Source organism: Callithrix jacchus, chromosome 16, assembly GCF_049354715.1.
Source record: "Callithrix jacchus isolate 240 chromosome 16, calJac240_pri, whole genome shotgun sequence".
Lineage (NCBI taxonomy): Eukaryota > Metazoa > Chordata > Mammalia > Primates > Cebidae > Callithrix > Callithrix jacchus.
In genome coordinates, this window is record NC_133517.1 from 32,054,340 (window position 1) to 32,081,883 (window position 27,544).

At 38.0% G+C, this 27,544-nt stretch overlaps 2 protein-coding genes across 5 annotated transcripts; one reads left to right on the top strand and one right to left on the bottom strand.

The window, feature by feature from the left end:
* On the top strand, positions 1-1,969 carry LOC100414401 (60 kDa heat shock protein, mitochondrial). Its single transcript, XM_008982934.5, is given in 2 exon segments — positions 1-409; positions 412-1,969. Coding segments are annotated over 2 exon segments (1,719 nt in total). The 5' UTR covers positions 1-60; the 3' UTR covers positions 1,782-1,969.
* A 2,516-nt stretch (positions 1,970-4,485) lies between these two features.
* PLEKHF2 (pleckstrin homology and FYVE domain containing 2) lies at positions 4,486-27,544 on the bottom strand. Of its 4 annotated transcripts, XM_035277293.3 has the most exons (4): positions 27,390-27,544; positions 26,316-26,454; positions 9,213-9,259; positions 4,486-7,128 (listed from the first exon to the last, which is right to left on the bottom strand). In XM_035277293.3, the coding sequence occupies exon 4, from the start codon at positions 7,112-7,114 to the stop codon at positions 6,365-6,367; it is 750 nt and encodes a 249-aa protein (XP_035133184.1). In that variant the 5' UTR covers positions 7,115-7,128; positions 9,213-9,259; positions 26,316-26,454; positions 27,390-27,544; the 3' UTR covers positions 4,486-6,364. The 4 variants fall into 4 exon arrangements, with proteins under 4 accessions (XP_035133184.1, XP_054102696.1, XP_008981179.1 ...); XM_054246721.2 differs by lacking the exon at positions 26,316-26,454; XM_008982931.5 differs by lacking the exons at positions 9,213-9,259; positions 26,316-26,454.

Genomic DNA, 27,544 nt, shown 5'->3' on the forward strand with positions numbered 1-27,544 from the left:
CCTCACTCGCCGCAGACGGCCTGCTTTTCCGCGCGCACGCCCTGCCGCCGCCCCGCAGAAATGCTTCGGTTACCCACCGTCTTTCGCCAGATGAGACCGGTTTCCAGGGTCCTGGCTCCTCATCTCACTCGGGCTTACGCCAAAGATGTAAAATTTGGTGCAGATGCCCGAGCCTTAATGCTTCAAGGTGTAGACCTTTTAGCCGATGCCGTAGCTGTTACAATGGGGCCAAAGGGAAGAACAGTGATTATTGAGCAAAGCTGGAGAAGTCCCAAAGTAACAAAAGATGGTGTGACTGTTGCAAAGTCAATTGACTTAAAGGATAAATATAAAAATATTGGAGCTAAACTTGTTCAAGATGTTGCCAATAACACAAATGAAGAGGCTGGGGATGGCACTACCACGGCTACTGTCTGGCACGCTCTATTGCCAAGGAAGGCTTCGAGAAGATTAGCAAAGGTGCTAATCCAGTGGAAATCAGGAGAGGTGCGATGTTAGCTGTTGATGCTGTAATTGCCGAACTTAAAAAGCAGTCTAAACCTGTGACCACCCCCGAAGAAATTGCACAGGTTGCTACAATTTCTGCAAATGGAGACAAAGAAATTGGGAATATCATCTCTGATGCAATGAAAAAGGTTGGAAGAAAGGGTGTCATCACAGTAAAGGATGGAAAAACACTTAATGATGAATTAGAAGTTATTGAAGGCATGAAGTTTGATCGAGGATATATTTCTCCATACTTTATTAATACATCAAAAGGTCAGAAATGTGAATTCCAGGATGCCTATGTTCTGTTGAGTGAAAAGAAAATTTCTAGTGCCCAGTCGATTGTACCTGCTCTTGAAATTGCCAATGCTCACCGTAAGCCTTTGGTCATAATCGCTGAAGACGTTGATGGAGAAGCTCTAAGTACACTTGTCTTGAATAGGCTAAAGGTTGGTCTTCAGGTTGTGGCGGTCAAGGCTCCAGGGTTTGGTGACAATAGAAAGAACCAACTTAAAGATATGGCTATTGCTACTGGTGGTGCAGTGTTTGGAGAAGAGGGATTGACCCTAAATCTTGAAGATGTTCAGCCTCATGACTTAGGGAAAGTTGGAGAGGTCATTGTGACCAAAGATGATGCCATGCTCTTAAAAGGAAAAGGTGACAAGGCTCAAATTGAAAAACGTATTCAAGAAATCATTGAGCAGCTAGATGTCACAACTAGTGAATATGAAAAGGAAAAACTGAATGAACGGCTGGCAAAACTTTCAGATGGAGTAGCTGTGCTGAAGTTTGGTGGGACAAGTGATGTTGAAGTGAATGAAAAGAAAGACAGAGTTACAGATGCCCTTAATGCTACAATAGCTGCTGTTGAAGAAGGCATTGTTTTGGGAGGGGGTTGTGCCCTGCTTCGGTGCATTCCAGCCTTAGACTCATTGACTCCAGCTAATGAAGATCAAAAAATTGGTATAGAAATTATTAAAAGAACACTCAAAATTCCAGCAATGACCATTGCTAAGAATGCAGGTGTTGAAGGATCTTTGATAGTTGAGAAAATTATGCAAAGTTCCTCAGAAGTTGGTTATGATGCTATGGCTGGAGATTTTGTGAATATGGTGGAAAAAGGGATTATTGACCCAACAAAGGTTGTGAGAACTGCTTTATTGGATGCTGCTGGTGTAGCCTCTCTGTTAACTACAGCAGAAGTTGTAGTCACAGAAATTCCTAAAGAAGAGAAAGACCCTGGAATGGGTGCAATGGGTGGAATGGGAGGTGGTATGGGAGGTGGCATGTTCTAACTCCTAGAATAGTGCTTTACCTTTATTAATGAACTGTGACAGGAACCCCAAGGCAGTGTTCCTCACCAATAACTTCAGAGAAGTCAGTTGGAGAAAATGAAGAAAAGGCTGGCTGATGTTTAAGACATCACTATAACCATCAGTTACTGGTTTCAGTAGACAAAATACATAATGGTTTATTGCTGTCATTGTCCATGCCTACAGATAATTTATTTTGTATTTTTGAATAAAAAGACATTTGTACATTCCTGATACTGGGTTCAAGAGCCATGTACCAATGTACTGCTTTCAACTGAACATTTTTCACTGAGGCATTTTTACTACTATTCTGTTAAAATCAGGATTTTAGTGCTTGCCACCGCTAGATGAGAAGTTAGGCAGTCTTTCTGTGGAGAGTGAGACTAATTGTGTACAAAGTAGAGAAATATCCAATTATGTGACAACCTTTGTGTAATAAAAATTTGTTTAAAGTTAAAAAAAAAAATCCAATAAATTCCATTCATAAATTCCTCATCAAAATCAAGATCCTAAGTCTCCTCCCTCCAGCCTACCTCGTGTCTTAAAAAATACAAAAATTAGCTGGGAGTGGTGGCAGACGCCTACCATCCCAGCTACTCAGAGGAGGCTGAGGCATGAGAATCGGCTGAACCTGGGAGGTAGAGGTTGCAGTGAGCCGAGATGGCACCACTGCACTCCAGCCTGGGGGAGAGAGAGAGACTCTGACTCCAAAAATACAAACAAAACAAAAAACAAAACTCCCTTCCTTTCCTTTTCTTCTTCCCTTCCTCATTTCTTCCTTCCCTCTCTCCTCCCAGGTGAATTTGTTTTAAAAATATATTCCCCTTTCTTCCTTCCTTAGTTCTCCAACCCCTTCTTCAGGCAGAACAGCTTGAGAGCTCTGGTTTTATCTGTCTTGTTTATGCTGCCAGGTGAGTTTGTTTTAAAAAGATCGTCACTCCCTCCCCCACCCCCAGGGGAGTTTGTTTTAAAAATACATTCTTTCTGCTTTCCCTTCCTTCCAGGTGACTTTGTTTTAAAAAGACATTTTTTCTCCTTCTTTTTTCTCTTTCCTTCTCTCTTTTCTAAGACTCACTATTATGTATATGACACTATGGCCATAATCCTTAACAGCTCAGCCCTAAAGCCATTAAGTGGGCCAGAGCAAGACAAGAAACTTTTCGGAGAAGCAGCCTGGTGTTGAGGGTCAGAGCCAGGGCTGACTGAGGGGAGCAGCAATGGTGACAGGTAGAGGGTGGTGGTGGCACTGGGATAGGGCAGCAAGTGCAGAGATAGTCCAGAGGGCGAGGTGTCCACCCGGGGAAGAAGCCTGACATGCTGGTCCGAGCCTCAGGAGAGGGAAGGAGGAGGGCACCCTCCTACGTGGGCAGCTTGGGGCACAGTTCTAGATTCCACGCAGAGGATTATTGTGAGGGCATCCACAGAGGGAAGGCTTAGGGCCTGGTGTCAAGGCTCAAGCAGAGTGAGGAGGGTGCTCAAGGTATGCAGGTGATCCAGTGAGAAGAATCAGAGATCAAGCAGGGTACAATGTGCTCACATGTGGGTAGGTCAGAGGTAGCAGGTAGGATGAGGAGAGCATCCCCACACCACAGAGGAGGTCCAGTGTCGAGTGCTAGAGCCCAAGTGAGGTGTGGAGAGCATTCATCTGTGAGGGCAGCCCAGAATGCAGTATTAGAGAGAAGGATGTCCAGGGCAGTGTGGGGGAGCCAGCAGAGGGTGTTGGAGCTCAAGTAGGCAGGGAGCATCTATGATAGGAACAGTCAGGTGTGAAGTGTCAGGGCCTTAGGAGTGCAAGGAGGATGTCCATGTGGGAGAGGGGCAGTGGTGATGAGAGATTGGTTATATGCAGGGAGACTGATCAAATAATTTAAAAATCTTAAAGCTAGTGAGACCCAGTTCCTCAATGTCAAGAGAAGGGTGGAGCCCTATAGTATTGTTAGAATTGGAGGCATCTGTATGATGTCATAGATTTCAATAAATAGAGAAGTTTAAATAGGAATGTGTATATATGTATATACTAATGCTCTCTAGATTTGTCCCCTGAAAAGGTCTGGGAGTGGTACTTTCCCTAAGGCAATGAGCACACCTGGTTCTCAGCTCTTGGCTTCTAAGATGCTATGGGTAGTTGTTTTTACACTTCAAGGAACCTCTACTGTTTTCCATATGGCTGTACTACTTTACATTCCTACCAACAGTGTGCAAGGATCTCCTTTTCTTCATATCCTTCCCAATACTTCTCTTTCATCTTTTCGGTAACAGTCATTCAACAGGTCTCAGGTATAGTAATTATCTCATTGTGGTTTTAATTTGCATTTCCCTGATGATTGGTGATCTTGGGCATTTTTCCATATACCTGTCAGCCATGTGTATGTTTCCTTCTGAGAAATGTAAATTCAGGTCAGTCATTCCTTCTGACAGTAACTGGACAGCAAAGCCAAATTATATAAAGGCAGTTCTCAATAACATTAAGCCTTATCTTCAGCATTTGGAAAAATGTTTGTTTTCTGAGCCTACGTGTGGTATATCCAAAAGGGAGTTTTGTTCACTGCTCTAACCTATTGCCTACACAATGGGTGGCACATGGCAGGCACTCACAGCTGTTGAATGATTAGGCAAAATATGCATATCTTTTTTAGCTTAGCAAAGGAGGGAAATCCTCAAGTCACAATATACAGAGAACAGAAAGTGTTGTAAAATATTTTTTATTGTAAAAACAAAGTCAATAAAAGTTGACAATGTAAATGATCTCAGAACATTCCCCTTGGTTCCTGAATTTGCTACATTCCTATGTACCAGCAAGCCTCCATTAGCATTTCTCAGGTTTCATGATCCTTTTCAGATATGTTGGTTGATTACATGTATATATTGCTTAGAAACAAAAATCCACCTGATATTTAAAAAACCAAAAGAATCATAAAAGCAAGCAAATGAACAAAAACCCCTAGTTTTGTTGTGCTTTTCTTTCATATTCCCTACAGGGAGATTTGTATATCTCAGACGCTTTCAAAATTTAATAGGTAAGTAAAATTAGTGCTTTAACCAAACAGTAAGATACCAAAGGGTCCTCCATCACAAGTTATTGAATCAAACCTCTCATGACATGTGCAGTATATTCAGACTTGAAGATTTTTTAAATTTAGAATTTAAAACAAACTTTAGACTGCTGATTTTCCATATTTCAAAGACTGTAGTTGTTTGCAGCATATAAACGGAGAAAGTAGTGCAAAACGCATCAAGTTTTATATGATAAATATATATTTTCAACCTAATGGCTGCCTCAAAAGCAAAGAGTGAAAAGTTACTTCTCAAAAGAAATCTAAATTGACTCAAAGTTCACAATTTAGAAATAGCAATTGCTACTCTATTTTCATAGATTGCAAAATGATTTCAGATACAGATTACACATAAAACTGTTTTACAAAAATAGAAATATTGTTTGGGACTTTACAAAACTTTATAAAATATAACACTATATTTGCAAATTCAAGATAGTTTCACACTGAAATAGACAATACTTCCATGAAGTCTAGCCAAACTTAAAGTGGTCTGCCTTAAGACCATTCTTACGTATTATTTCTTCCAGGTCTTCAAGCCTAAGTAAATCTATGCTCTAATATGGGCTTTGTAAAAAAGAGATTGTTTATTTTCAAGGGTTTTATAAGATTTTCAACCCAGAAATAATGTTAAAGCAGATGAATGTATGTCTAAAAATATGTTTAAGTAAAAGTAGAAGCTAATGCAGTATGACAATTCTATGGAACTGATAAATTTCAAACCAAATTCCCAAGAATGACAACCTATTATTAATTTTAAAAATATATTTGACAATTATAATTTAGGACCTAAGTAAAACAAAAAAATATAATCACAACTATTTTGTGGAAAAATATTTATTCATATTGAGTCAAAATATCTCCAAACTTAGTTATTTGTAGCTGTCAGATGAGAAGTATTTCCTAATTACACCCATTCATAAACACTCATTTTATCACTTCAAAGAGCACCAGTGTCTTTTTTCAACAAACCAGAAAAGTAAGAAGGTAAGGGGCTTATTTCATGTTAACAGTGCTATTATGATAAGGCACCACTAGGTATATGAAAAAGCCAAAGTATTTCCAAATCATGTGTTTTTGTTACTGGTGTCTTAACCATTAAACAGGATGGTTAGAAAAAAGCTACCAGCATTATTAATGAACCACACTGTAACCCCTTTCCCATAATTCTGTGCTTTTAGTTTTACCATATAACAGAAATAAAAACAATGTAGTACATGATCTGTTAAACAAACATCTTTTCCCAACCTTCCAAGAAAATAACCTAAAAATAAACAACAAGAAACAAAAAATTTATCTGATATATTTGCAAAAGTCTATCCCTGTAGAAGAGCGTGAGGAGTGGGAGAAGGCAGGGGGACCTACTTTCTGTGGAATATATTGAGGCACATAGGTTACAAGTTTCTCAGGCAAATTCATGGCTAAATCAAAACAAAGAGAGCGCTCAGAATCTACATTTCCCCCAAAGTTGATTTCTCAGCCACACCTGATTAAGTACTTGCAAGTGTGGCCTTAGTCACTGCTATCATCATCTTCATCATCATCAGACATATCATTTAAAGGAGACTTCAATGACTGACTGTAAGAGTCTGATCTAGCAGGCTGGCATGTGGCCATATCCCCAGTAGAAAGCAGGTCATAGCAGAAGTCACAAATCCGCACAGGCTTGGAGGACTGGCTGGGAAGAAGAAATCTCTTTTCAGAGCAGGGCCCACAGACAACAAAACCACATTTGCGGCAATGGTGGCGACGATTAACAGGTGTGAATTTTGCTTTCTGACAACGCATACATACAGTGGCCTCAGAGTCAGGAACCCAGACAGCAGCATGTTCATTACTGGGTGTCTTCCCGCTTTTGGAGAGTAAATCAGTAACACATTTATTTATGTGATTCATCCATTCTGATTTCTCTGTAGCAGTGGCAGCATAAACTGCAAAAGATTTAGTTGGTGTCTTGATTAGCCATCCATTCCTTAAGTCTCCCTCATCTTTGATGGAATCAATAGTGACATTTTCCAGGGGAATAATATGTTGTTTGTTGTATTTTTTCTTCTGGATGACAATATTGCCGTATACAAGAATATCATTAAATAAGAAAAACTGCCTTGCTTTGGGCTTTTTCCTGCACAACTTCGTCAATACGCCTTCTCCAATAAGAACTCGTCCAGGTATAGTCAAGGGTTGACCAGCTGCTCCAAAACAGTTTTCCACTATACTTATACGTCTTGTATTTGCTTCACTGTTTGCCAAGCGATCCACCATCTTTCACTATTAGCCTTTTTAAAAATGAAAAGAAATTAGCACATGGAAATGATAAATTCCTGTAAGTTTATAAATTAGATATAAATTTAAGCTAACAAGTCATTGCTTTTACACAAAGGCAAAATGTTCTAAAATTTTTTTCCCTCTAAGATAATCACTAGACACACCAAAAGGGCTAACATTTCTCGATTTTTAAAATAATCAAAAACACTTATTTAATACCATCTCCATGTAGCACCATACTAGTTAAGCAGGTATATATAAAACGATAAACTTCCTACGGACATAAGTAAATGAAAGACAAATGGGTAATTAACATAATTCATCTCTGCAAAATAATAAACCCTGTTCAATGAAATGTAATCTCAATGGGATTCTGAACAATAGAGAACCAAATGTTACATAAACTAAGAAAAATGACCATTTTACCAGTAAGCTATCACCACTGAGCCACAGCCTTAGTTCTCTCACCTGGCTTACTGGAACTGTTTCCCAACATGTCTCCTGGCCTTCAGTCTTGCCCCTAAATCAGTCTTTGGGCAGTGATCTCTAAAATGCTAACTTGACCCCCATCATTGCTCAAAATGACCCCTTAACCTATTAAATACAGGATGTTCAAGGCCTTTCATTACTTGGTTCTTACTTGTGACTCCAGCCTCACAATGTCACTCTTCACCTCAATTATTATATTCTAAGAACACTCTATTTGTAGTCCATTTCACTGTTGTTCCTTTTACTACTTACTACTGCAGCTAACTCATACTCAGCCTTCAAGACTTAATTGGGGTTATCATATCTCCTCCAGGAAGCCTTCTTTAAACAAATTCCATGCTAGAATAAAAACCTTCCTGTGAGCTATTCATATTCTATGTATATTGTAGCTTTACTTTTACCAAAGGACTGAAATCTGTTCCTCCACAGACCACTGTGGAACATAAAAAGCAGAGATCATCTAATAGCTATGTTTGAAACTGATATGGTCTGACACAGCAAAGGTACTAAAAAATGTTAAGAACATTTTAACAATGTGCAAAAAACCATATTAATCTGGACATTTAATCTCTAGGTTCAATACTGATATCACTCAAGTCCAAGAGATGTATCCTATTTCAAACCTACTAAACTAATACTACTATACTATAACCAAGTCATACTAAACAACAACAAGGTCTGAGAAGAACAACATTTAAAGTTGAAAGACTAGCAGCATAGTTCCAGAATTCAGCTCAAAAACTGATACTATGGTCCTTCTTGGCCCCCATTATAAAGGACACTAGAATTCTAGTTATTCCTGAATTCTGTCTCTCCCCAAATCTTGGGTCCTTATAAAGCCCTCTTGTCCTCCACAAGGGTAGGATGTGGCAGGCCTAAAAGTTGTTCCCAAGAATTAACAGGATACTGCATGGTTCCAAACTGGAAAGGTTTCTCTAATTAGGACCAATCTGCCAGCCAATTAAAAGCCTACTATCCTACGCCCAAGTACATCACAGAAAAGGAAATAAAAAACCTAATAAACAGGAAATGAGGCTGTATCTCTTTCATAATTAAAGAAATTATGTTAAAACATTAGGATATTTTTCACTTACATTAAATAAAAATTTGTTAATGTACTAAGATGCAGTACTCACAAAGGTGTAGGGAAGTAGGTACCCTTGTACACTACAGAGAATATGTGTACACACCAATCTATCTAATTAAAGAAATTTTGCTCATGTGCATAAAGATATGTACAAGAATAATCAGCACAGCACTTTTTATAAAGGAAAACAATTGGAAAAGCTCCAAATATTCATCAGGAGGAATTGGTTGAAAAAGTTATGACACACCCTTAGTCATATCTCTTAAGAATAAGATAGACCTAAAACTAGTGACAAGGAAAATGCTCACGATCTACAAGTGGGGAAAAGAGATGAATATCCTGATCCCATTTTTGTTTAAAACATATACTGTGCTTCATCACATCTAAGATGCTATAGATTTTAAGACATATTTATGTGCAACTCATAAAGAGAAAAATGTTGCCAATTAAACCACAGCATACCCTTGATTATAAGACAACCCAACTTCAAAGATATAATATACAGTAAAAAATGTTTACCTTTAGACTCAATGGTATACATATTTCAAAAGCATCATCATAGACATCTGTGTATGTAAGCACACACAGAACATAAAATTAGAAAATATCTACTATACCATCAACAATGGTAATATATCTCTGGAAAGTATAATTATGGATCATTTATTCATAATTTATATTATATTCAAGCATTCAACAACTATTTGTCAGGCACTTGGGATCTAGGTGCAGAAAGAGTAAAAATAAACAATACAGGTGATCATACCTGAATATGTGACAATAGATAAAAATTTAAAAATAAACAACAGGCAAGATCCCTGTTCTTCAAAAGGTTTACACTCTAGCTGGGGAAGGGGACAGAGAAAACAAAATCGACAATCTAGTACTAATCAATGCTATGATTTTTTTAAGTGATTTGTAAAAGATAAACTGGGAGATACTCACACTAGATGGTCAGGAAAGCCCTTTCTACAGTGGTGTCATTTCAGCTCAACTAGATGGGTGGACATAAGAAGGGGTAAGGACAGGGGAAAATATTCCAGACAAAAGGAATAACTGCAAAGGCACTAAGGCAGGAAAAGACGTTGGCACTTTTAAAAAAGAAAACTGAAAAAAATCTATCTCCACCTGAATCAACTACCAAGTCCACCCACTTGGACATATAGTTATTAATTAACTCATATACAACACAGATTTCCTATTGCTGCTATGGGAATTAATAAAATTATTAATAAATTTGTACAGTGCTTTTCACATTTATCTTTTGATTTTAACTGTTTGAATGCCTATGAAGTTACTACGGAAGTTTTTATTGTCCCCAAAGTATCTAATGTTAGCTGAACTGTGAGCTGATGAAGAAATTAAGGTACAAAGAGATTTAATAATGTAAAAGCAAAACTTAACCTGGAATGAACTCTACTCATAGGCAGTCCAAGCAACGTGCAGAGAACTTTGCACTTTGTATTTCCTTCTCGCAGCAACCCTATGATACATGCACTATTAGCTCCATTTTATGGATGAGTAAACAGACAAAAAGGAGTTAATTAATTTGCCCAAGCTGTCACAGCAGAACAGGCCTCAAAATGATTTCTCTGTGATGCTATATAGTATATTATGATACACTAATTGTTCCTTTGAACGCCACTGACTCTACAAGAACTCTAAGAAAGCTATTAACCTCTGGACCTTCACTGCAAACCCTAAAAATACTGAAGAAAGATAAGGGAATACTAACTTAAACAAATCACATGAAAGGATGGATATGTCATGATTTACCCAGTTGGTCTCTTGATAATCTTTCATTGTCCAAATTTTTCAATATATTAAGTCTAAACCTTTGTTCATAAATCTTTCTCCCTGTTTAAAAATAATGCAACTGAAATGAGGTTTGGGGCATTATTAATTAGTATGTGGCTGGCAGCAAAGCAAATAGCTTTCAAATCTGACAATGACAGACATAAATATATTTCATATTGCAAGGTTACAAATATAATTATTTCAACAATGAATAATGCATTCTTTTCTCTTCATTTATTTTAATGCTTCTGGCAACCCACTTGATTGATGGATGGATTGTGACCTATATCTGAAAAACAATGGGCATGCACAAAACATAAGACCTTTGGCCTTAAGCAGCCCCTTCCATTATCCTTTTTGGTCCTGAAATATTTCCTGTATGTGTCAGACATAAAAAAGATGGTAAGCACTGAACTAAAAAACCCAGGAATACATAAATGCTGCCCTGTATACACACACACACACACACACACACACACACACACAAATACATACACACATAAGAGACAGAATGGTGGTAGGGAAATAGGAGGCAGCAAGGAAAGAAAGGAGTGGGGGGAGGTTATCAAAAGGAAAATCAGAAGTACTGCTTTTATCTGGGTTACAGCTAGATACCCCAAATAATGTTCTCCGGTGAACTGGATTAGAGCACTACCCTTTGGCTCAGGGCCTAAGCAAGGCTTCTTCCCTTCCCCTAAATTAGCCCAAATATAAATTTACCTCCAGCACATTGAGGTGTCTCAAGCAGTAAGAACGCTACACTTTTGTGAGAGGACTGGAATACAAGATCACAGGGCCTAGCCAAGGACTGAGTCCTTCCCATATCCTACGCATTGAGGGGGACCAAAAGAGGAAGCAGAAGAGAGTTATAAACATGGTCCACTTTGATTAATGTCTACTCTTCTTGGGAAAGAATACCAATGAATATAAGAAGAACGAAAAAGAAAGCTTTCCCATCCCCTTGCAGAAGTGGCTTCATAGAACAAATTCCAAGAAGCAAAATTACTGGGTCAAAAGGCATGAAAGACTCTTGCTACCTTTCACAAAATTTCCATTCTGGAAGTAACACCAATTTACCAAGCAGCACAATGACAGTATTCATTCCACCTTGTTCTACATATGGCATTTTTCTTTAAAAAATTCAGTGTTACTCACAATTATTTTTTCAGTGTTTACGCACAATTACTCATTGAGCACTTTCTAGATAATGGGTATTATGCTTTTCTTCTCCAAGCTTGGAGGGCAGTGGAAGAGAAAGGCCATAGATGGACAGATAGATAGATAGTTTCCAAAAGATGAAGTACAATGAAGGAAACAAGCAGGTTGTCAAGATACAGGGGGAAATTCATTTAGATTGAGTAGAACTAAAAGGCCTCATGGAGGCCTTATAAACTGAGTCTTAAGGAATGAGGAGTCAGCCATGAAAAGGAAATACTATGAACAAATGTCTTTAGGAAGGAAAAGTACTTTTAATTTAACTGAATGTTTTATTCCGCAACTACCTAATGAGGTCAATGATTTCTAATGTGTTTATTAACCACTTGCATTTTAAAGATTACATATTTAGGGACTATTAATCTATGAGTATTTTACACATAAGGCTATTAATCCATTTTTTTTGGTTTTTCTAGTTTTATGGTTTTATGGTGTTTGACATGAAGTCAGTTGTATTTCTTAAGCAGTTAAACTTATAAATCTTTTGTGATTTTCTTCCATTACTTCCAAGTTTCCCTAACCAGGTATCAGATGCACCTATTTATTATCTATGCTTTATGACACAAACTCTACATTTAATTCTTTCAGCCAACTAAAATTTATTCTGGCATGGGTAAAAATACTTTTTTGCTTTTCAAATATTTGCATTCTAAAAGAGCTAATTGTTCCAGAAACACCAAGTACTATGTGACCACAGACATTCTTACTTGTAAAGGGAAATAATAGCACATACTATCAAGGAAAAAATTAAATAGATAATGCACATGAAATGTTCAGCAAGTACTCAACAAGTGGTAGCTTGCATTAATGCTATTAGTAATCTAATCTACTGATTTATGTCACTTTATCATACTAAATTTTTACATATTCTAAGATCTGCTTCTGGGCTACCCGGTTTAATCAATTAATCTGTTTCATAATTCTATGACCATAAATCTGGTAGGACTATTCTAGACCATTACTAAACTTTCTTAAAAACATTTTATCTAATTTTGTTTATTTGTCCAGATAAAGTCTACTTAGAATAGTGGTTCTCAACCTTAGCTTCCCATTGGAATCACAGGCAGATTTAACCTTCGGCATATCAGGAAAAAAATGTTCACCTCAATTGACTATCTGGGTTCAAAATACTCTTTATTTTTAATATTTTAAGGAATTTTATGACTAATTTACAAAAATAATAAAGGGGTAGTTTAAAAAAACCTTAAGAGAAAGCTTCATAAAAACTTAAACATGACAAATTTTTTAATTCCATCGGATATTAAAGGTATATATATCCAAAATAAGCAACATCCTTTGAATGAAACTTTGAATGCATGAACCTGTAATGTTTTCATATTTTGTCCTTAGAAATACTGTTAATTCTTGAGTTTGAAAAAACTCATCTAGGAAATCACCATGTGAACACCCATAGTCTAAGATTTCACTTATGCAATTAAATTCACTATCATTATTATCATTATTAATTTAAGTGTTGTTTCTTTGCATTTATCTTCTGATTTGTCTAATAGTTCTGAAATATCTTCCTTTGCTATTAAAGACAGAAAATAAAAAATGAAAAAAATATGAATTCTCAAATATGTTAAACAAAAGCTTAGAACAAAAATGCTAAAAAGGATTACCTCAAAACTGTTTTTATATCTTTTTGAGAGATGATACAGTTGTGATGCTATATTTCACCACGGCATCACCCTACTTGGCAATTCTACCACTCTTCTGTTTTTGTCTTGTTGACATCATTGGGGGAAATTAGTGAGTAATGATTAATAATTTGTAGGAAAATGAAATAGGAAAATGCTTTAAGATTTAGGAAAAGCAAAATCACTAAGATCCTATAATATATCTTAGATTTATACATACCCAATGAAACCACATGGTAACTGCAAGCTAGGATGAGTTTTATTCTTTTTAAAATAAGTAAGTTTTGTTTTTGTTCTTTGGAAAGCTCTAAGAAATTATTATAAAATATGAATCAATATAATAATTAGAACTACTCAGAAAAGAAATCCAAAACCCAAAATTAAGAACAATTAACTCTGCTAATAAATATCAAGGGTTAAAAAATACTGATACCTAAATTCTTCCCCAGATAGCTAATTTTATTGGTCTGGGGTATGCAGGGTAAGACCTGTGCACCAAAATATTTTTAAAGCTCCGCAGATAATTCTAACATGCAGCTAATGTTTAGAACCATTTTTTAAAACAATAAATAAATAAAATCCCTCTGATAAGTTGATGGAACTCACATTATATCCATAAATTAATTTAGAATTAACATCTTTACAGTTTTGAGCATTTGAGGGTGGTAGTATCTCTTCCCAAGGCTTCAAATCTTTTTGCATAGTACTTTTGTATGCTTTTTCTGCGAGACAGTTACACTTCTTAAATAGGCTCCCAGATTTTGTATACTTTTTGTTGCCACTTTGAATCTAAGCTCTTTTCCACAGTATGTTTTCTAATTAGTTAAAACTGTTAATAGAAAAACTATTGGTATTTGTTTCTTTTCATATTCAGGTACTTCATAGAATTCTACTAATTTCAACAGTTTTCCATTTGACTTTTTTTTAATGTTCTTTATCTTGTTTTATTAAAACAGTGAGTGTTAATAGACAGTTAAAACGTAAGAATTACAGCAGAAGCATATCTTTCATAAAGCCAGCTTTTATATACCAATTTTTTAAATAAATAATCAAAGGTTTCAAGTTATCTTCTTCACATTGCAGACAAGAACTGCATTTACACTGTCTAAGCTCCATCCTAGTCTTTTGGTAACATCTTGCTTTTAAAGTAACATGTTATTCATGTTCCTTTAAAAGATGTTATTCAGTGGGGTGTCTACCACCTGTTAAAAATGTAATACTAGAAGAGAAAAAAACACTCTTTAAAAAGACACAGAATCCTACTTACAATTGAGAAAAGAGACCAAATGTCATGGACTACTATGTCCTAGTTCTTCCTACTGGAAATCAATACTTCTTATCTCATCCTTAGAGACAAGTTTAAAATGAAAACTCATCTAATTTTATTTCTTACATATACCCATGATATCTGCTATCAGTGAACTTCAGTATTCAACTGTGCTTTGTAGTGGAAAACCAATGAACTATCAACTAAAGGACCTGGATTTTAATCTTGGTTCAGACACTAAATAAGTGATTTCACACAAATTACTCACCTCCTTCAAAGAAAAAAAAGAAAGAAAGAAAGAAAAAGAAAAAAAGAAAATGTAAATAATTTTTAAACCCCTTTCTGTCCTTAAAATAGTGAGTCTTTGATAGTAAATGAGCCATGTTTTCTGGTTTACTGTAGACTTACTTGCCTACAACTTTTAATCAAATTTATGACTTTTAATCTCAAGATTTAAAAATCCTTATTACTGCTGGACTGAGACTTTATAGAAAATGTAAAAGGAAAGGGAGAGGCTAACAAGGTAAAAACAAACAGCAATAAACTGCCAGAGATGCATCCTCCTGAGCAAATGTATAATATTAAAGCAAACTATTCCTCTCTTAATACATCTAAGTCAAATGAACCAACATTCTGAGCACCTACCATCTGCAAAAGACAAGACAGTTCTTACTTTCAAAAGTTCTACAATTTAGTAACCAAAACAATCAGGTAGTTCTTGGTAAGGTCTCAATAAACCATTAAGATGATAAATAAAAAAAGAAACATTTGAAAATTTAGCAAATTCTATTTGAAATTTTAGTAAACTCTACTTATTCCATCAAAAAGAGAGGCCAATATTTTTTTCTGTCCCTTTCCACTAGGATTTCTGGCCACTGTGGCCAACTTACAGAAATTATGAGTAATCAAAAGAAGAGGTTCATTTCTTTGGTATGAAAAAAATTTTTTTTCATTTTTTTTTCTTTACCAAAACCTCCTGAGAATATTCCAAATAAATGAAAAACTTTCATATGCTAATTTTAAATTTATTACTGGATTGAGAAAAATTGAAACTTGAAAATTCTGAATCACATTTAGAGAGAGGTCAATTTTTTTTTTTTTTTTTTTTTTTTTTTTTGAGACGGAGTTTCGCTCTTGTTACCCAGGCTGGAGTGCAATGGCGCGATCTCGGCTCACCACAACCTCCACCTAATGGGTTCAGGCAATTCTCCTGCCTCAGCCTCCTGAGTAGCTGGGATTACAGGCACGTGCCACCATGTCCAGCTAATTTTTTGTATTTTTAGTAGAGACGGGGTTTCACTTTGTTGACCAGGATGGTCTAGATCTCTTGACCTCGTGATCCATCCGCCTCGGCCTCCCAAAGTGCTGGGATTACAGGCGTGAGCCACCGCGCCTGGCCAATTTTTTTTTAATGTCTCCTAAGCACCAAATATGCCTATTACTGAAAAGTAGACTTATTCTACAGTCTCAGCCAACAAAGAAAGGAAGTAACATTTACTCAGCACCTACACATTTGGATGGCACATCCACATTATACTATTTCATTTAATAATCTCAATTTTGTTAAGTGATCATTACTTTCATTTTACAAAAAAAAAAAATTGAGTCATGAACTAACTAGCTAAGCAATTATCAAATGGCCTCACAGTTTTGTTTTGTTTGTTTTTGAGATGGAGTTTCACTCTTGTCACCCAGGCAATGGAACGATCTCAGCTCACTGCAACCTCTGCGTTCCAAGTTCAAGCAATTCTCCTGCCTCAGCCTCCTGAGCAGCTGGGATTACAGATGGCTGCCACCGCACCCAGCTAATTTTTGTATTTTTAGTAAAGACAGGGTTTCACCATGTTGGCCAGGCTAGTCTTGAACTCCTGACCTCAGATGATCCATCCGCCTTGGCCTCCCAAAGTGCTGAGATTACAGGCATAAGCCACCGTGCCCAGCCTACTATTTTTTTTTTAATGCGTATTCTTTTCATTATACCTTGACCTTCAGAAATAAATATGGCAGAAGTATTTTTTGCATATGGACCTGTATTATGTATTTGGTATAACCACTGACAAACTAAGAGAAAAAAATACATACATATGGTAATAAGCAAAAGATATACTGAAAATGATTCTTCAAACACTAAAAGAAAGTAAAAGGCAAAGCTATGATTAATTTAGGGTACTAGTAAAGGCAGTTTCAAATAGGTTAGATTTGACAGAGAAATTCATCATAGTATGTAAGAACAACTAAGTTAGTCAGTTGAAGATTTTAGAAAGTAAGTTTGGAAAATCAGAACAATCACATTGGAGGTTAAAAAAATCTTTAGAGGGGTAGGAGAGAGGGAACCAATACGGACTTCAAGTTCTAAACAAGCCCTCTAAAACTTTACCACTTAAATCAGGGGTGTCCAATCTTTTGGCTTCCCTAGGGCCACATTGGAAGAAGAATTGCTTTGGGCCACACATAAAGTACATTAACAAATGACAGCTGATGAGCTAAAGAAAAAAAAAGGAAAAAGAAAAAAAAAATCACACACACACAAAAATCTCATAATATTTTAAGGAAGTTTACTAATTTGTACTGGGCCACATTGAAAATTGTTCTCAGCTGCATACAGCCCGTGGGCTGCAGATTGGACAAAGTTGATTTAAATCATCCTACACAAAGCAAGATTAATATTCTTTAACTACAGCTATAATTGGGCAACTCTATTCAGAAACCAGATTCCTTGGCCAACAGAATCAAATCTAAAATCCTTAACCTGGTTTTCAAAGCCCTTCACAGTCAAGTCCTAGCCTGCTGCAATCTATCTTTCCAGTTTTACCTCTTTCTCTACATCCTCTTTGTTATAGTCAAGCCAGACTACTATTACCTGAATATGCCATGGGCTTCCTTCCCTACCTCTAAGCTCCCTCCTTTGTTCTTCTCTATTTACTGAAATCTCACCAATTCTTCACGATGCACTCAGTTCAATAGCCTATAGCCAATATTGTGGCTAGGTATATCCTCCAGCCAGGTAAATCCTCATACCATTTTAATTCTACCACTTTATAGCACTTATAGTCTATGTGTTTCATAAAAATGTGTGTACCTGCTTATTCCCAACAGATGTGGAAGTCCCTAAAAACAAAACCAGAAAAGAACATTATTTCCTACAACTTTGTATTTACAACAGCACCTAAGAAAATGCTTGTAATAAACGCCATCAATGTGCATTGAGCTGAATACGATCAGTTAGATGTGGCAGCAGCCTCTCAATCTTGAGTTTGATGAATATCAAAGACTTTATTTTTAATGTCTATATTAATTTTCACAGAAAACAGGAACCACACCCTACGCATCAACTGTTTCACTAGACACACAGATTTTAAATTTACAAGCAAATGTTGTGGTCCATTTAAGAACAGTATATAATTAAAAATTGGAAGTCTTGAGCAAGCCAGATCCTGTTTTTTAAAAAATTTCAATCTCATTACAATATATATAAATGATTTCTTCTCCAAAAAGCACAGCTGTTTAGTTAGTAAATAAAAAATGATGATTATGTGCATATTTGCATCATCACAAAACTCAGATTTAAAAACTCACATCATTTCAAAAAGTATTTGTACAAGGGCAGCTGTACAGTGTTGACAGCTATAGAGAAAGTACTGGATAATATCTAAAAAATAGCTTTGGCACAGTGGCACAAGCCTAACTTTGGGAGGCCGTGGCAGGCAGATCACTTGAGTCCAGGAGTTCAAGACCAGCCTGACCAACATGGTGAAACCCCATTTCGACCAAAAATACATAAATTAGCCAGGTATGGTGATATGAACTTGTGGTCCCAGCTATTCAGGAGGCTGAAGTGGGAGAATTGCTTGAGCCTGAGGGGGGCCAAGGCTGCAGTGTATCATGATTGTGCCACTGCACTGCAGCCTGGACGATAGAGCGAGAAACTGTCCCAAGAAAATAATTAATTAATTAATTAATTAGTACCTGAAAAATAAAGCTGGTAAAGCTCAACTAAAACACTACTGAGGAATTAGTTATACTGTCACATCCCTGATCAATTTTCTTTAGTATCATTCAAAACAGTTACAATCTGCTTACTACATTCAAGGTGTATATGTTTGGTGGAAAAAAAGAACAAAGCAGGCATCAGGAAAAAAGATATATACAAGGTTTAATACAAACCACAAAGAGGTAAGTACTATAATAAAAATATTAGCAAAGCAGTAAGGAAGCAAAAAAAGGGAAGAGTGAGGGCATGGCACAGAGAATGCAGCATTTGAACACTGGAAACAGGTTGTGAAGAATGAGCGGAATTTCAGAAGGCAAATAATGGCTAAATAAAGGCACAAAGCTTTGCAAGTAAAAATGCACATAAGAAGTCACACTGGGCCGGGCGCTGTGGCTCACGCCTATAAGCCCAGCACTTTGGGAGGCCAAGGCAGGCAGAACACTTGGGGTCAGGAGTTTGAGACCAGCCTGGCAAACAGTGAAACCCTATCTCTGCCAATATATATATACACACACACACACACACACACACACACACAATAATTAGTCAGGCGTGGTGGTGGCACGCACCTGTAGTCCCAGCTACTTGGTAGGCTGAGGTGAGATAATTGCTTGAATCCAGAGGCAGAGATCTTGCCACTGCACTTCAGCCTGGGCCACAGAGCAAGACTCCCTCTCAAAAAAAAAAAGTCACACTGTACAGCTGTAGCAGAGGCTGTAGGGAGTTATTTAGTAGGAAAGAGGGGGAAAATAAGACAAAATCTTGTTAATATTGGAGGCTTCCCTCTGAAATTTTTGGAAGAAGTGGCCTGATCTGATCTAGATTTTTCTAAGATAACTGAAAGCAGGATCCAGTTGAAAAGTAATTGCAAAAACAGAGCGGAAAGTTGATGAAGAGTCTGAAACTTACAATAGGAATAGAAAGGATGGGTCACGTTCAGAACTGCAGAGTAGGTATAGAAGAGTAAAGCTAAAATTAATCTCCGGCCGGGCGCAGTGGCTCAAGCCTGTAATCCCAGCACTTTGGGAGGCCGAGGCGGGTGGATCACGAGGTCAACAGAGCGAGACCATCCTGGTCAACATGGTGAAACCCCGTCTCTACTAAAACTTACAAAAAATTAGCTGGGCACGGTGGCGCGTGCCTGTAATCCCAGCTACTCAGGAGGCTGAGGCAGGAGAATTGCCTGAACCCAGGGGGCGGAGGTTGCGGTGAGCCGAGATTGCGCCATTGCACTCCAGCCTGGGTAACAAGAGCGAAACTCCGTCTCAAAAAAAAAATTAATCTCCAGCTTTTTAGTCTCAGTGATTAATTCAAAAGCAAATAAACCCGTTAATAATTTTCAGTGAATTCTAAGTAGCCAAACATTTATTATCACTTGCTCTATGCAAAGTAATATTAAAGGACAGAAGATACTCAAAACTGAAAACCTTTGTGGAAGAGAAAGACAGCTATATTCTCATGTTTTTGTAGACCAGTGTATTTAATTCAGGTGTGTTTCTACAGGAAAGATGATCATGGGAGTAATTAACAAAGAAGAGAAAAAACAAAACAAGGAAGGGGTTTGGTACCCCTATAATGTCCTATAAACTGAGGTATACAATTAAATATGTGCAAAGTCTGAAATAGCAGAGGATAAAAAAAAAAAACAGTGATGAAGGTCCCAGGACCAAAGAGTTGAGGTAGGATATAATTTTGACTAGGTAGAACATTAGGAACAAGTCTTTTTGTTGGAGACAAAGTCTCACTCTGTCACCCAAGCTGGAGTGCAGTAGTACTATCTCAGATCACTGCACCTCCCGGGTTCAAGTGATTCTCCTGCCTCAGCCTCCCAAGTAGCTGGGACTACAGGTACATGTCACCATGCCTGGCTAATTTTTTGTATTTTAGTAGAGGCAGAGTTGCACTGTATTGCCCAGGCTGATCTCAAACTCTTGAGCTCAAGCAATCTGCCTGCCTCAACCTCCCAAAGGGCTAAGATTCCAGGCATGAGCCACTGCACCTGGCCAGCACAAAGTCTTACAAGCACTAGAAATTCAAGCTGGGCCTTAAAGCAAAAGTAGTAGCTCAAATTATCTGGGGTTTGGGGGTGGATGATGTACACAAGTGTATTCCCCAGAGAGGAAATAACTGAGCCAGAGGAGGCAGGGTCAGGAGGAGGCATAGTGATAAGAAGTCTGGTAAGACAGGGATGAGACAAACTGCAAAAGAAAGCAAGCATCAGATAGAAGAGTTTACACTTTATTACACAGGCAATGGGAAGACAAAGGTTTTTAAATAGGAAAATATTAATCAGACACAGAAGCAGTACACAGGATGGACTGAAGAGAATATGAAGAAGCAAGACCTAAGGCAAAGAAACCAGTCAGAAGAGTATTACAAGAGTCTCTAAATGAAAGGTAACAAAAGCCCGAACCACAATAATTGGCAGATAACTGAGGCACAGCAAATAGGATTTAGGAAATAACTGAATACGTGGATGAAAAGTGAGTGTAAGATGACTTCAAAGGCTTCAGGGTAAGCCACTGGGCAGATGCTAGCTTTGTTTCAGGAGAGAGAAGAAATCAGTTTAGGACATACTTATCTTGAAGTCCAGCATGGCATCCACAAGACAAACATCTGCAGGACAGAGATGCCAGGATGAGCAGGGAGCTCCAGGACAGACAGAGATGTGGTAGTCACCCACCTAGAGATGCTGGCTGATGCATGGAAGAAAAACGAGGGCAGAGGACTCAACCTTGGGGAACCCCCATTAGAAAGCCGGAGGAAAATTAAGAGAAAAAAGAATGGGAGACAAAGGAGCACAAAGCACCTTTTCAACCTGCCCTCACATGTTTCACAACTCTCAGAGACTAAATAACCTGCCAGAAGGTCACAATCAGCAGTGAGACATATGGATAAAAAAAATCAAGGATTAATGGTAATGTATAACAATAAAATATTTGGAATTTTTACCCACAAAAATGTATCCTGGAGAAATAAACTGGAGGAAAGGGGTGGAGGGGGTGCAGCATGTAAAAAGTTTTCTCTCTGGCATTAACTCTAATTGTGAAAAACAAAACCTAAATTTCTAGCTGAGGAATAGTTAAATATATCACAAAAAGCTATCGTAAAATTTTACTACCTAAACTTCTAAAACTTCATCATTGGGGGAAGAATATTAAAGTTACATGGCAAAAAGTCAACATTCATTTATTCATTTATTTATTTATGAGACAGGGTCTTGCTCTGTCACTCAGGCTGGAGTGCAGTGGCACAATCTCCACTCACTGCAACCTCCACCTTCTGATCTCAAGCAATCCTCCCACCTCAGCCTCCTGAGTAGTTGGGACTATAGGCATGCCATCATGCCCAGCTAATTTTTATATATTTTGTAGAGATGGGGTTTTGCTATATTGCCCAGGTTGGTCTCAAACTCCTGGACTCCAGCAATCTGATCTGCCCACCTTGGCCCCCCAAAGTGCTAGGATTACAGGCGTGAGCCACTGCACCCAGCCAACATTTTTAATATACAAAGGGCTCCTGTAAATTTACAAAAAAAAAAGGAAAACATCCCAACAGAAAAATAAGAAATAAATGTCAATTTCAAAAAAAAAAAAAAAAAAAAGAAACCAACTACAACAAATAAAAATAATCAATAAATTTAAAAAATGACTCTCAGTCCCAATCAAATAAAAATTCAAATGATATTAACATATTATTCATCTCTCTAAAATGTGGTTAAAAATGGGCCTCATATTCTTGACAATACTGTATACACACTGGAACAACGTTTCTAAATGCCATTTTTGGCAATACAAATGCTTTAAGAAGTTTAAACAACATTACTATTTCCAATAATATATACAAAAATTAACAATGTACAAAGTTGTTCACATGAAGTTCACTGTAGCTCTGTCTATGATACTGAAAAGCTAGAAACAACCTAAATATTTATCAATAGGAGACTAATTAAATAAATTTTGGTACATCCATGAATTTTTAGGAAACTTTTAAAAAAACATAATATTTAATGTGGAAAAACTGCTAAAACATTTTATTAAATAAAAGTTTTTAAACAGCACATATAGTATAAGCCTATTTGTTACTTAAAAGTGGTTGATAAACACCAAAAAGTTAGTACTGGTTATCTCTAAGTACTAGACTAATAATATTTTGATATGCCTAATTATTTTGTGATGAACACATTCCCTCATAGACAAAAAAAAAAAAAAAAAAAAAAAACGCTTTTAGTTTGGGAACAAAGAATAATGTGTAGAAAAATATAAATATAAAAAGCAAAATACAGTTATATGTACAATTAATAAAAATATGAGCAAAGAACACAAAAATCTTTATTTTCCCCCAACTGTTGTTTAAATGAAACAACTATAAAGCTTTCAAAATAGTTCCACTTCTGAAAATGCGAAGAAAAAAAGATGAAAAGTTGGTGCAAAGAAGAAAATAGAAAATTCACATCATAAAATCTTAATCATTTTAGAAGGAAGCAAGGTAATCTGCTCAAAGTCAAGTGTTTCAAGACTGGGGTTAGCAACCTGACTGGAGTGAAAAAGCAACAGAGAAAATGAGTCAACTTGAATTAGAAAGTGACTAGTACACAGCAGGCAGAAAACAAACAGTAGAAAACAAATATGTAACAAGCACCAGAAGTGTGACTTCTGAGGGGAGTGTGGGGCAGGGACAAAAGCAGCAAATTGACCAGTTATACCCAGCAAAGATCAAGGAGAGGAGGTACTATGTGGTCTAGTGAGTTCATGGTGAGAATATAAACTACAGAGTTCAAGGTTGGAAAGAAGGAAGACAACTAATGGCCTAGGAGGGACTGGAGGTGACAATAAGGACAAAAAGCTGCTTCACCAGATATGACAGAAAAGAGAAACAAAACAGACCCTTGCATTGCCATCTGGCCACAGGGTTTAAGACGTGAGGTAGAATGGTTCCGAATGATGACAAGATTAAGTAACATGGTCATAACCTGCAGCCTGCTGATGTAGAGTAGGGGTAAGGGTCACTGGAGTTAGTGAAGTACAGATGCAAATGTGGCCATTCTGGCCAGAAATGACTGTAACTTTTACTTAACCTCTATGCACTTTGCTTTCCTCAGCTGCAAATATTTAATACATCCTTTCCAGCCTGCCTAATAGGAATTTTGCTAGCAGCTAAACAAACCCCTCTTCATTTTATACAACTACGAAATGAAGAGAATAAAAAAGGAGATGAGAGATTGAGTTAAATCAAAGGTTCTCCATCTGACTGAACACTAAAATCAGGGTGCTTTTAAAAAAGAGGCAAAATTATCTATGTTCTGTCCCCAAACCAAGTAATTCTGATTTATTTGTCCTGGGGTGGGATCCAGGCAATAGTATTTTTAAGTAGCCCCTCAGGAGATTTTAATGTGCAGCCAAGGTAAAAACCGAACTAGGTATTTCTACAGGCTGCTTCCCTTTAAAAGAGAATATAATTCTATATAGTTCACTGCCACTCTGTTCATTTGTTAAAATAATACCTACTATCATATTCCAGGCCATTCCACAAACATCGAATCTTGGGTGATCCGATATCACTGAGGCAACTTTTTCTGAGGCCCATTTCACAAATGAGTCAGTGAAGCTTACAGAAGTGAAGTGGCTTGTTCAAGTCACAAGCTAGCAAGGAGCTGAGCCAGGACGAGGTTTATTTGTTCCAGTCCATCCTACAACTTGCTCTCTTTCCAGTACATTCACAGCAACTATTTGAATGCCTTTTATTCTCTTCCCAGGACCTCCCTAAATTGAGCACAGTAGTTTGTGGTTTACAGTTTGACAGGGGAGAAAGTTACCTTGGGTGGGGGCAGGAAATAAAACCCTAAATTCTACAGTCATTACAGAATTACAAAACACCTTAACCTAGAGAAGTTTTGCAACTTAAAGTAACACTGTGAAAGCGTATTCATGAAGTATTTTTTATTCACTTAACACATACCTTGTTTTTAAGTATTAAGCAGGCAGTTCATGTACAAAGCTGGTTCAGCAAAGATAAACTTACAATAGAAGAATAAAATTCATATACTTCCTATTAAGCAAGGCATTTAAAAAATTCTAACACAATTCTGGCAAAACAATAATTGATAAAGCTATAATGAGATTTGTTCCAAGAGCTTAAATGTATAAATATGACCTTCAAAATTTTCAAGCATTAACAATATTTCCATCAAGTTCAAATAAATTCAATCACACTTAAAATTATGATTATAATCCCTTTGATGATCCATGGCTTCTCTCTCATACATCAGTAATTATACTTTAATCCATTATCTACTTAGAAATTTCATTAATATTTAAGTTGCATAAATATTATGGAACTTAGTAAGTTTCCCCAGGCCAAAATTCACTCAGTTACTAAATTCTCAACACCACCACCACAACAAAATACATACATATATGCACGTGCGCGCACACACACACACACAATAAACCAGTTTGAGGATTTAATGGAGCTGATGGCATGTAATGGGAAAAAGACTACAAAGAAGACTTAACTATGCTGCTCATGGAATTTATGATTTCATAAGAAATTCATGAAGCAAATTTACAAGGAACAAACATATGTGCACTCATCCATTCAAACCTTTCCTGAGCATCTGCTATGCTCTTGGCATGCAGGGAATGAAGAGGCAAATCAGACCCGATGTGTTGCCTGCTGTCAAAGAGATGTCATGACAGATCTATGCGGCATTTACAGTAATACCATGGGAGAAATTGATTTCTGGGGAGAGAGAGGGAGTGGAATGAGAGAACACAGCAGAAAAGGCTTCAAAGAATATAGGCCTAAATATTTTTAAGGAAAAATTTCATCACAAGAACCACTTGTAAATCAGCTCTCTGAGAAATAAGTGCTTATACTGAAGAACTAAATTCAAATCAGAAAGAACAATGCTAACAGTAAACAAGATGGACAGATTGCTCCAGAGGACTTAGTTATGTATCTTACAAAGTTATGCTATAGGAAAAATAAGAAGGCTTCAGACTCAGATCTCAGTTAAATACCAGCTTGGCTGCTACATTTGTGAAATTAGTTAAGTCATTTCAATTCTAAGAAATCGTTCATCCATAAAAATAAATAAGTAGTATAATGGCATTTACTTGACAATGAAGCAAAACTAAAAGAATTTTTATCAACAACAGAAGTTAGCAATAAAGCCTGAGCAACATGGCAAAACCTTGTCTCTACAAATTCAAACAAAAATTAGCCAGGCATGGTGGTGCGCACCTGCAGTCCTAACTACTCAGGAGGCTGAGGTGGATGGCCTAAGCCCGGGAGGTCAGGGCTGCAGTGAGCTGAGATGACACCACTGCACTCCAGCCTGGGCGACAGAGCGAGACCCTGTCTCACAAAAGGAAAAGAAGGAAAAGTAAGGAAGAAAGGGAGAAAGAAAGGGAGTGAGTGAGGGAGGGAAAAAAGTAAAAAGAAATTGGCAATCAAATATGAGCAAAAGCTGTATTTTTAGATCTAAAAAGTAAAAAAATTCTCCAAGAATTTGGTGTTTTAGGGCTTATTGTATTGGTGCTTAAGAGCCTTTTCAATTCATTTAAACAGAATTTTAAAGATGCCTTTATTTAAAAATAATTTAGATTTATTTACTGAGGCTGAATCTTTTCTCTTGATGCCTTAGTCACTACACTAGTTTTGAGGCCGATTACGTGTACGTTCCAAATAAAAAGGTTAATACCACTCACCTCGTGTGTGGTCGGGACCCAAAGAGATTACACTGAAGCCTTCATTAATACTGAATGAACGTGAAGACCCCACGAGGTACCAGAGTATCAAAAAAAGAGGTAAATGCTCAAAACACCGTAGGCATTCACTCTTAAGACACTAAAGGGAGGAAAAAAACCAAACTGTCAAGATCACCTCATTCTTAAGAGAACACATGCCTTTAAGACTCTCAAAGTTTGTGTCTAAATCTTTCTCTAATGACTCTCTTCAGCAACGTACTACACAACACCACAAAAAAAGCATTTATTAACAACGTGTTTGGTGAGTCTATGAATTACCGAGGAGGGGTTAGGTGTCCGTAACCTTCATACCCACTTCCACCGCACACTCCAGTTATTGCTGGAATGTACGGAGAGCGCACAAGGCTATTCAAGCCGCACCAGCAGCGCGCTCTCGGCCTTCAATCACGTTTTTAGAAAGAAAAATAAAATCGGCAAAGGATCATAAAACTTTAAAGGCTCCAAATAAATAAACCATCGCTTCTATCAGAGCAAGTTCTGCAAGGCCATTTTTTTTCTCCCAAGTGACATACAAATATGTAATTCAGTTTACAACGTCCCCGATGTGCAGACCCTGCAAACTTTTCGGCCAGAAAATTGTTGGGACCCTGAGACGACCCTGGCCGTGTCCCGGACCCCCGACCTCAGGCCCTACAACTTCCCGCCCGGCCCGGGGGCTTCTTCCCGCGTCCGCCGGCCCCTGCCCCGCAGATCGGTGGACAGAACCCTCCCCGCCGGCCCCCGTTCCCTCGCAGCGGCGGCGGCGGCGTCCTACAGGCGGGCGCAGCTCTCTCCAGGGCTGGCGGGACGGTGGCGGCGACTGGCCAGGGAGCCAGCCCGGGCGCGAGGGGAGCGGCCGGGAGCGCCCCGTTTCTCACAGACCCCAACATGGCGTCCGCCGCCACCGCCCGCGACGACGACACCTCCCGGCGCCGCGACGGCTCCGGGACCGCGGGAGGAAGCGCCGGGAAAGTTTCGCGTCTCCCCTCCCGGCCAGCCAGGAGCCGGCGGACCACCCACCCAGGCTTCACCTACCCCGACGGCCGCGGAAGGCGGCGAAAGCGTAGGTCCGATTCCTCCTCGTCGCGGACGCTGGGCTCAGACTCTGCCCGTTCCCCGCCCGGGCCTCCCAGGGTGTGTGCGGTCCGCAGTCCCGCGCAGCCAGCGCGATCCAGACGCGGCGGGCGACT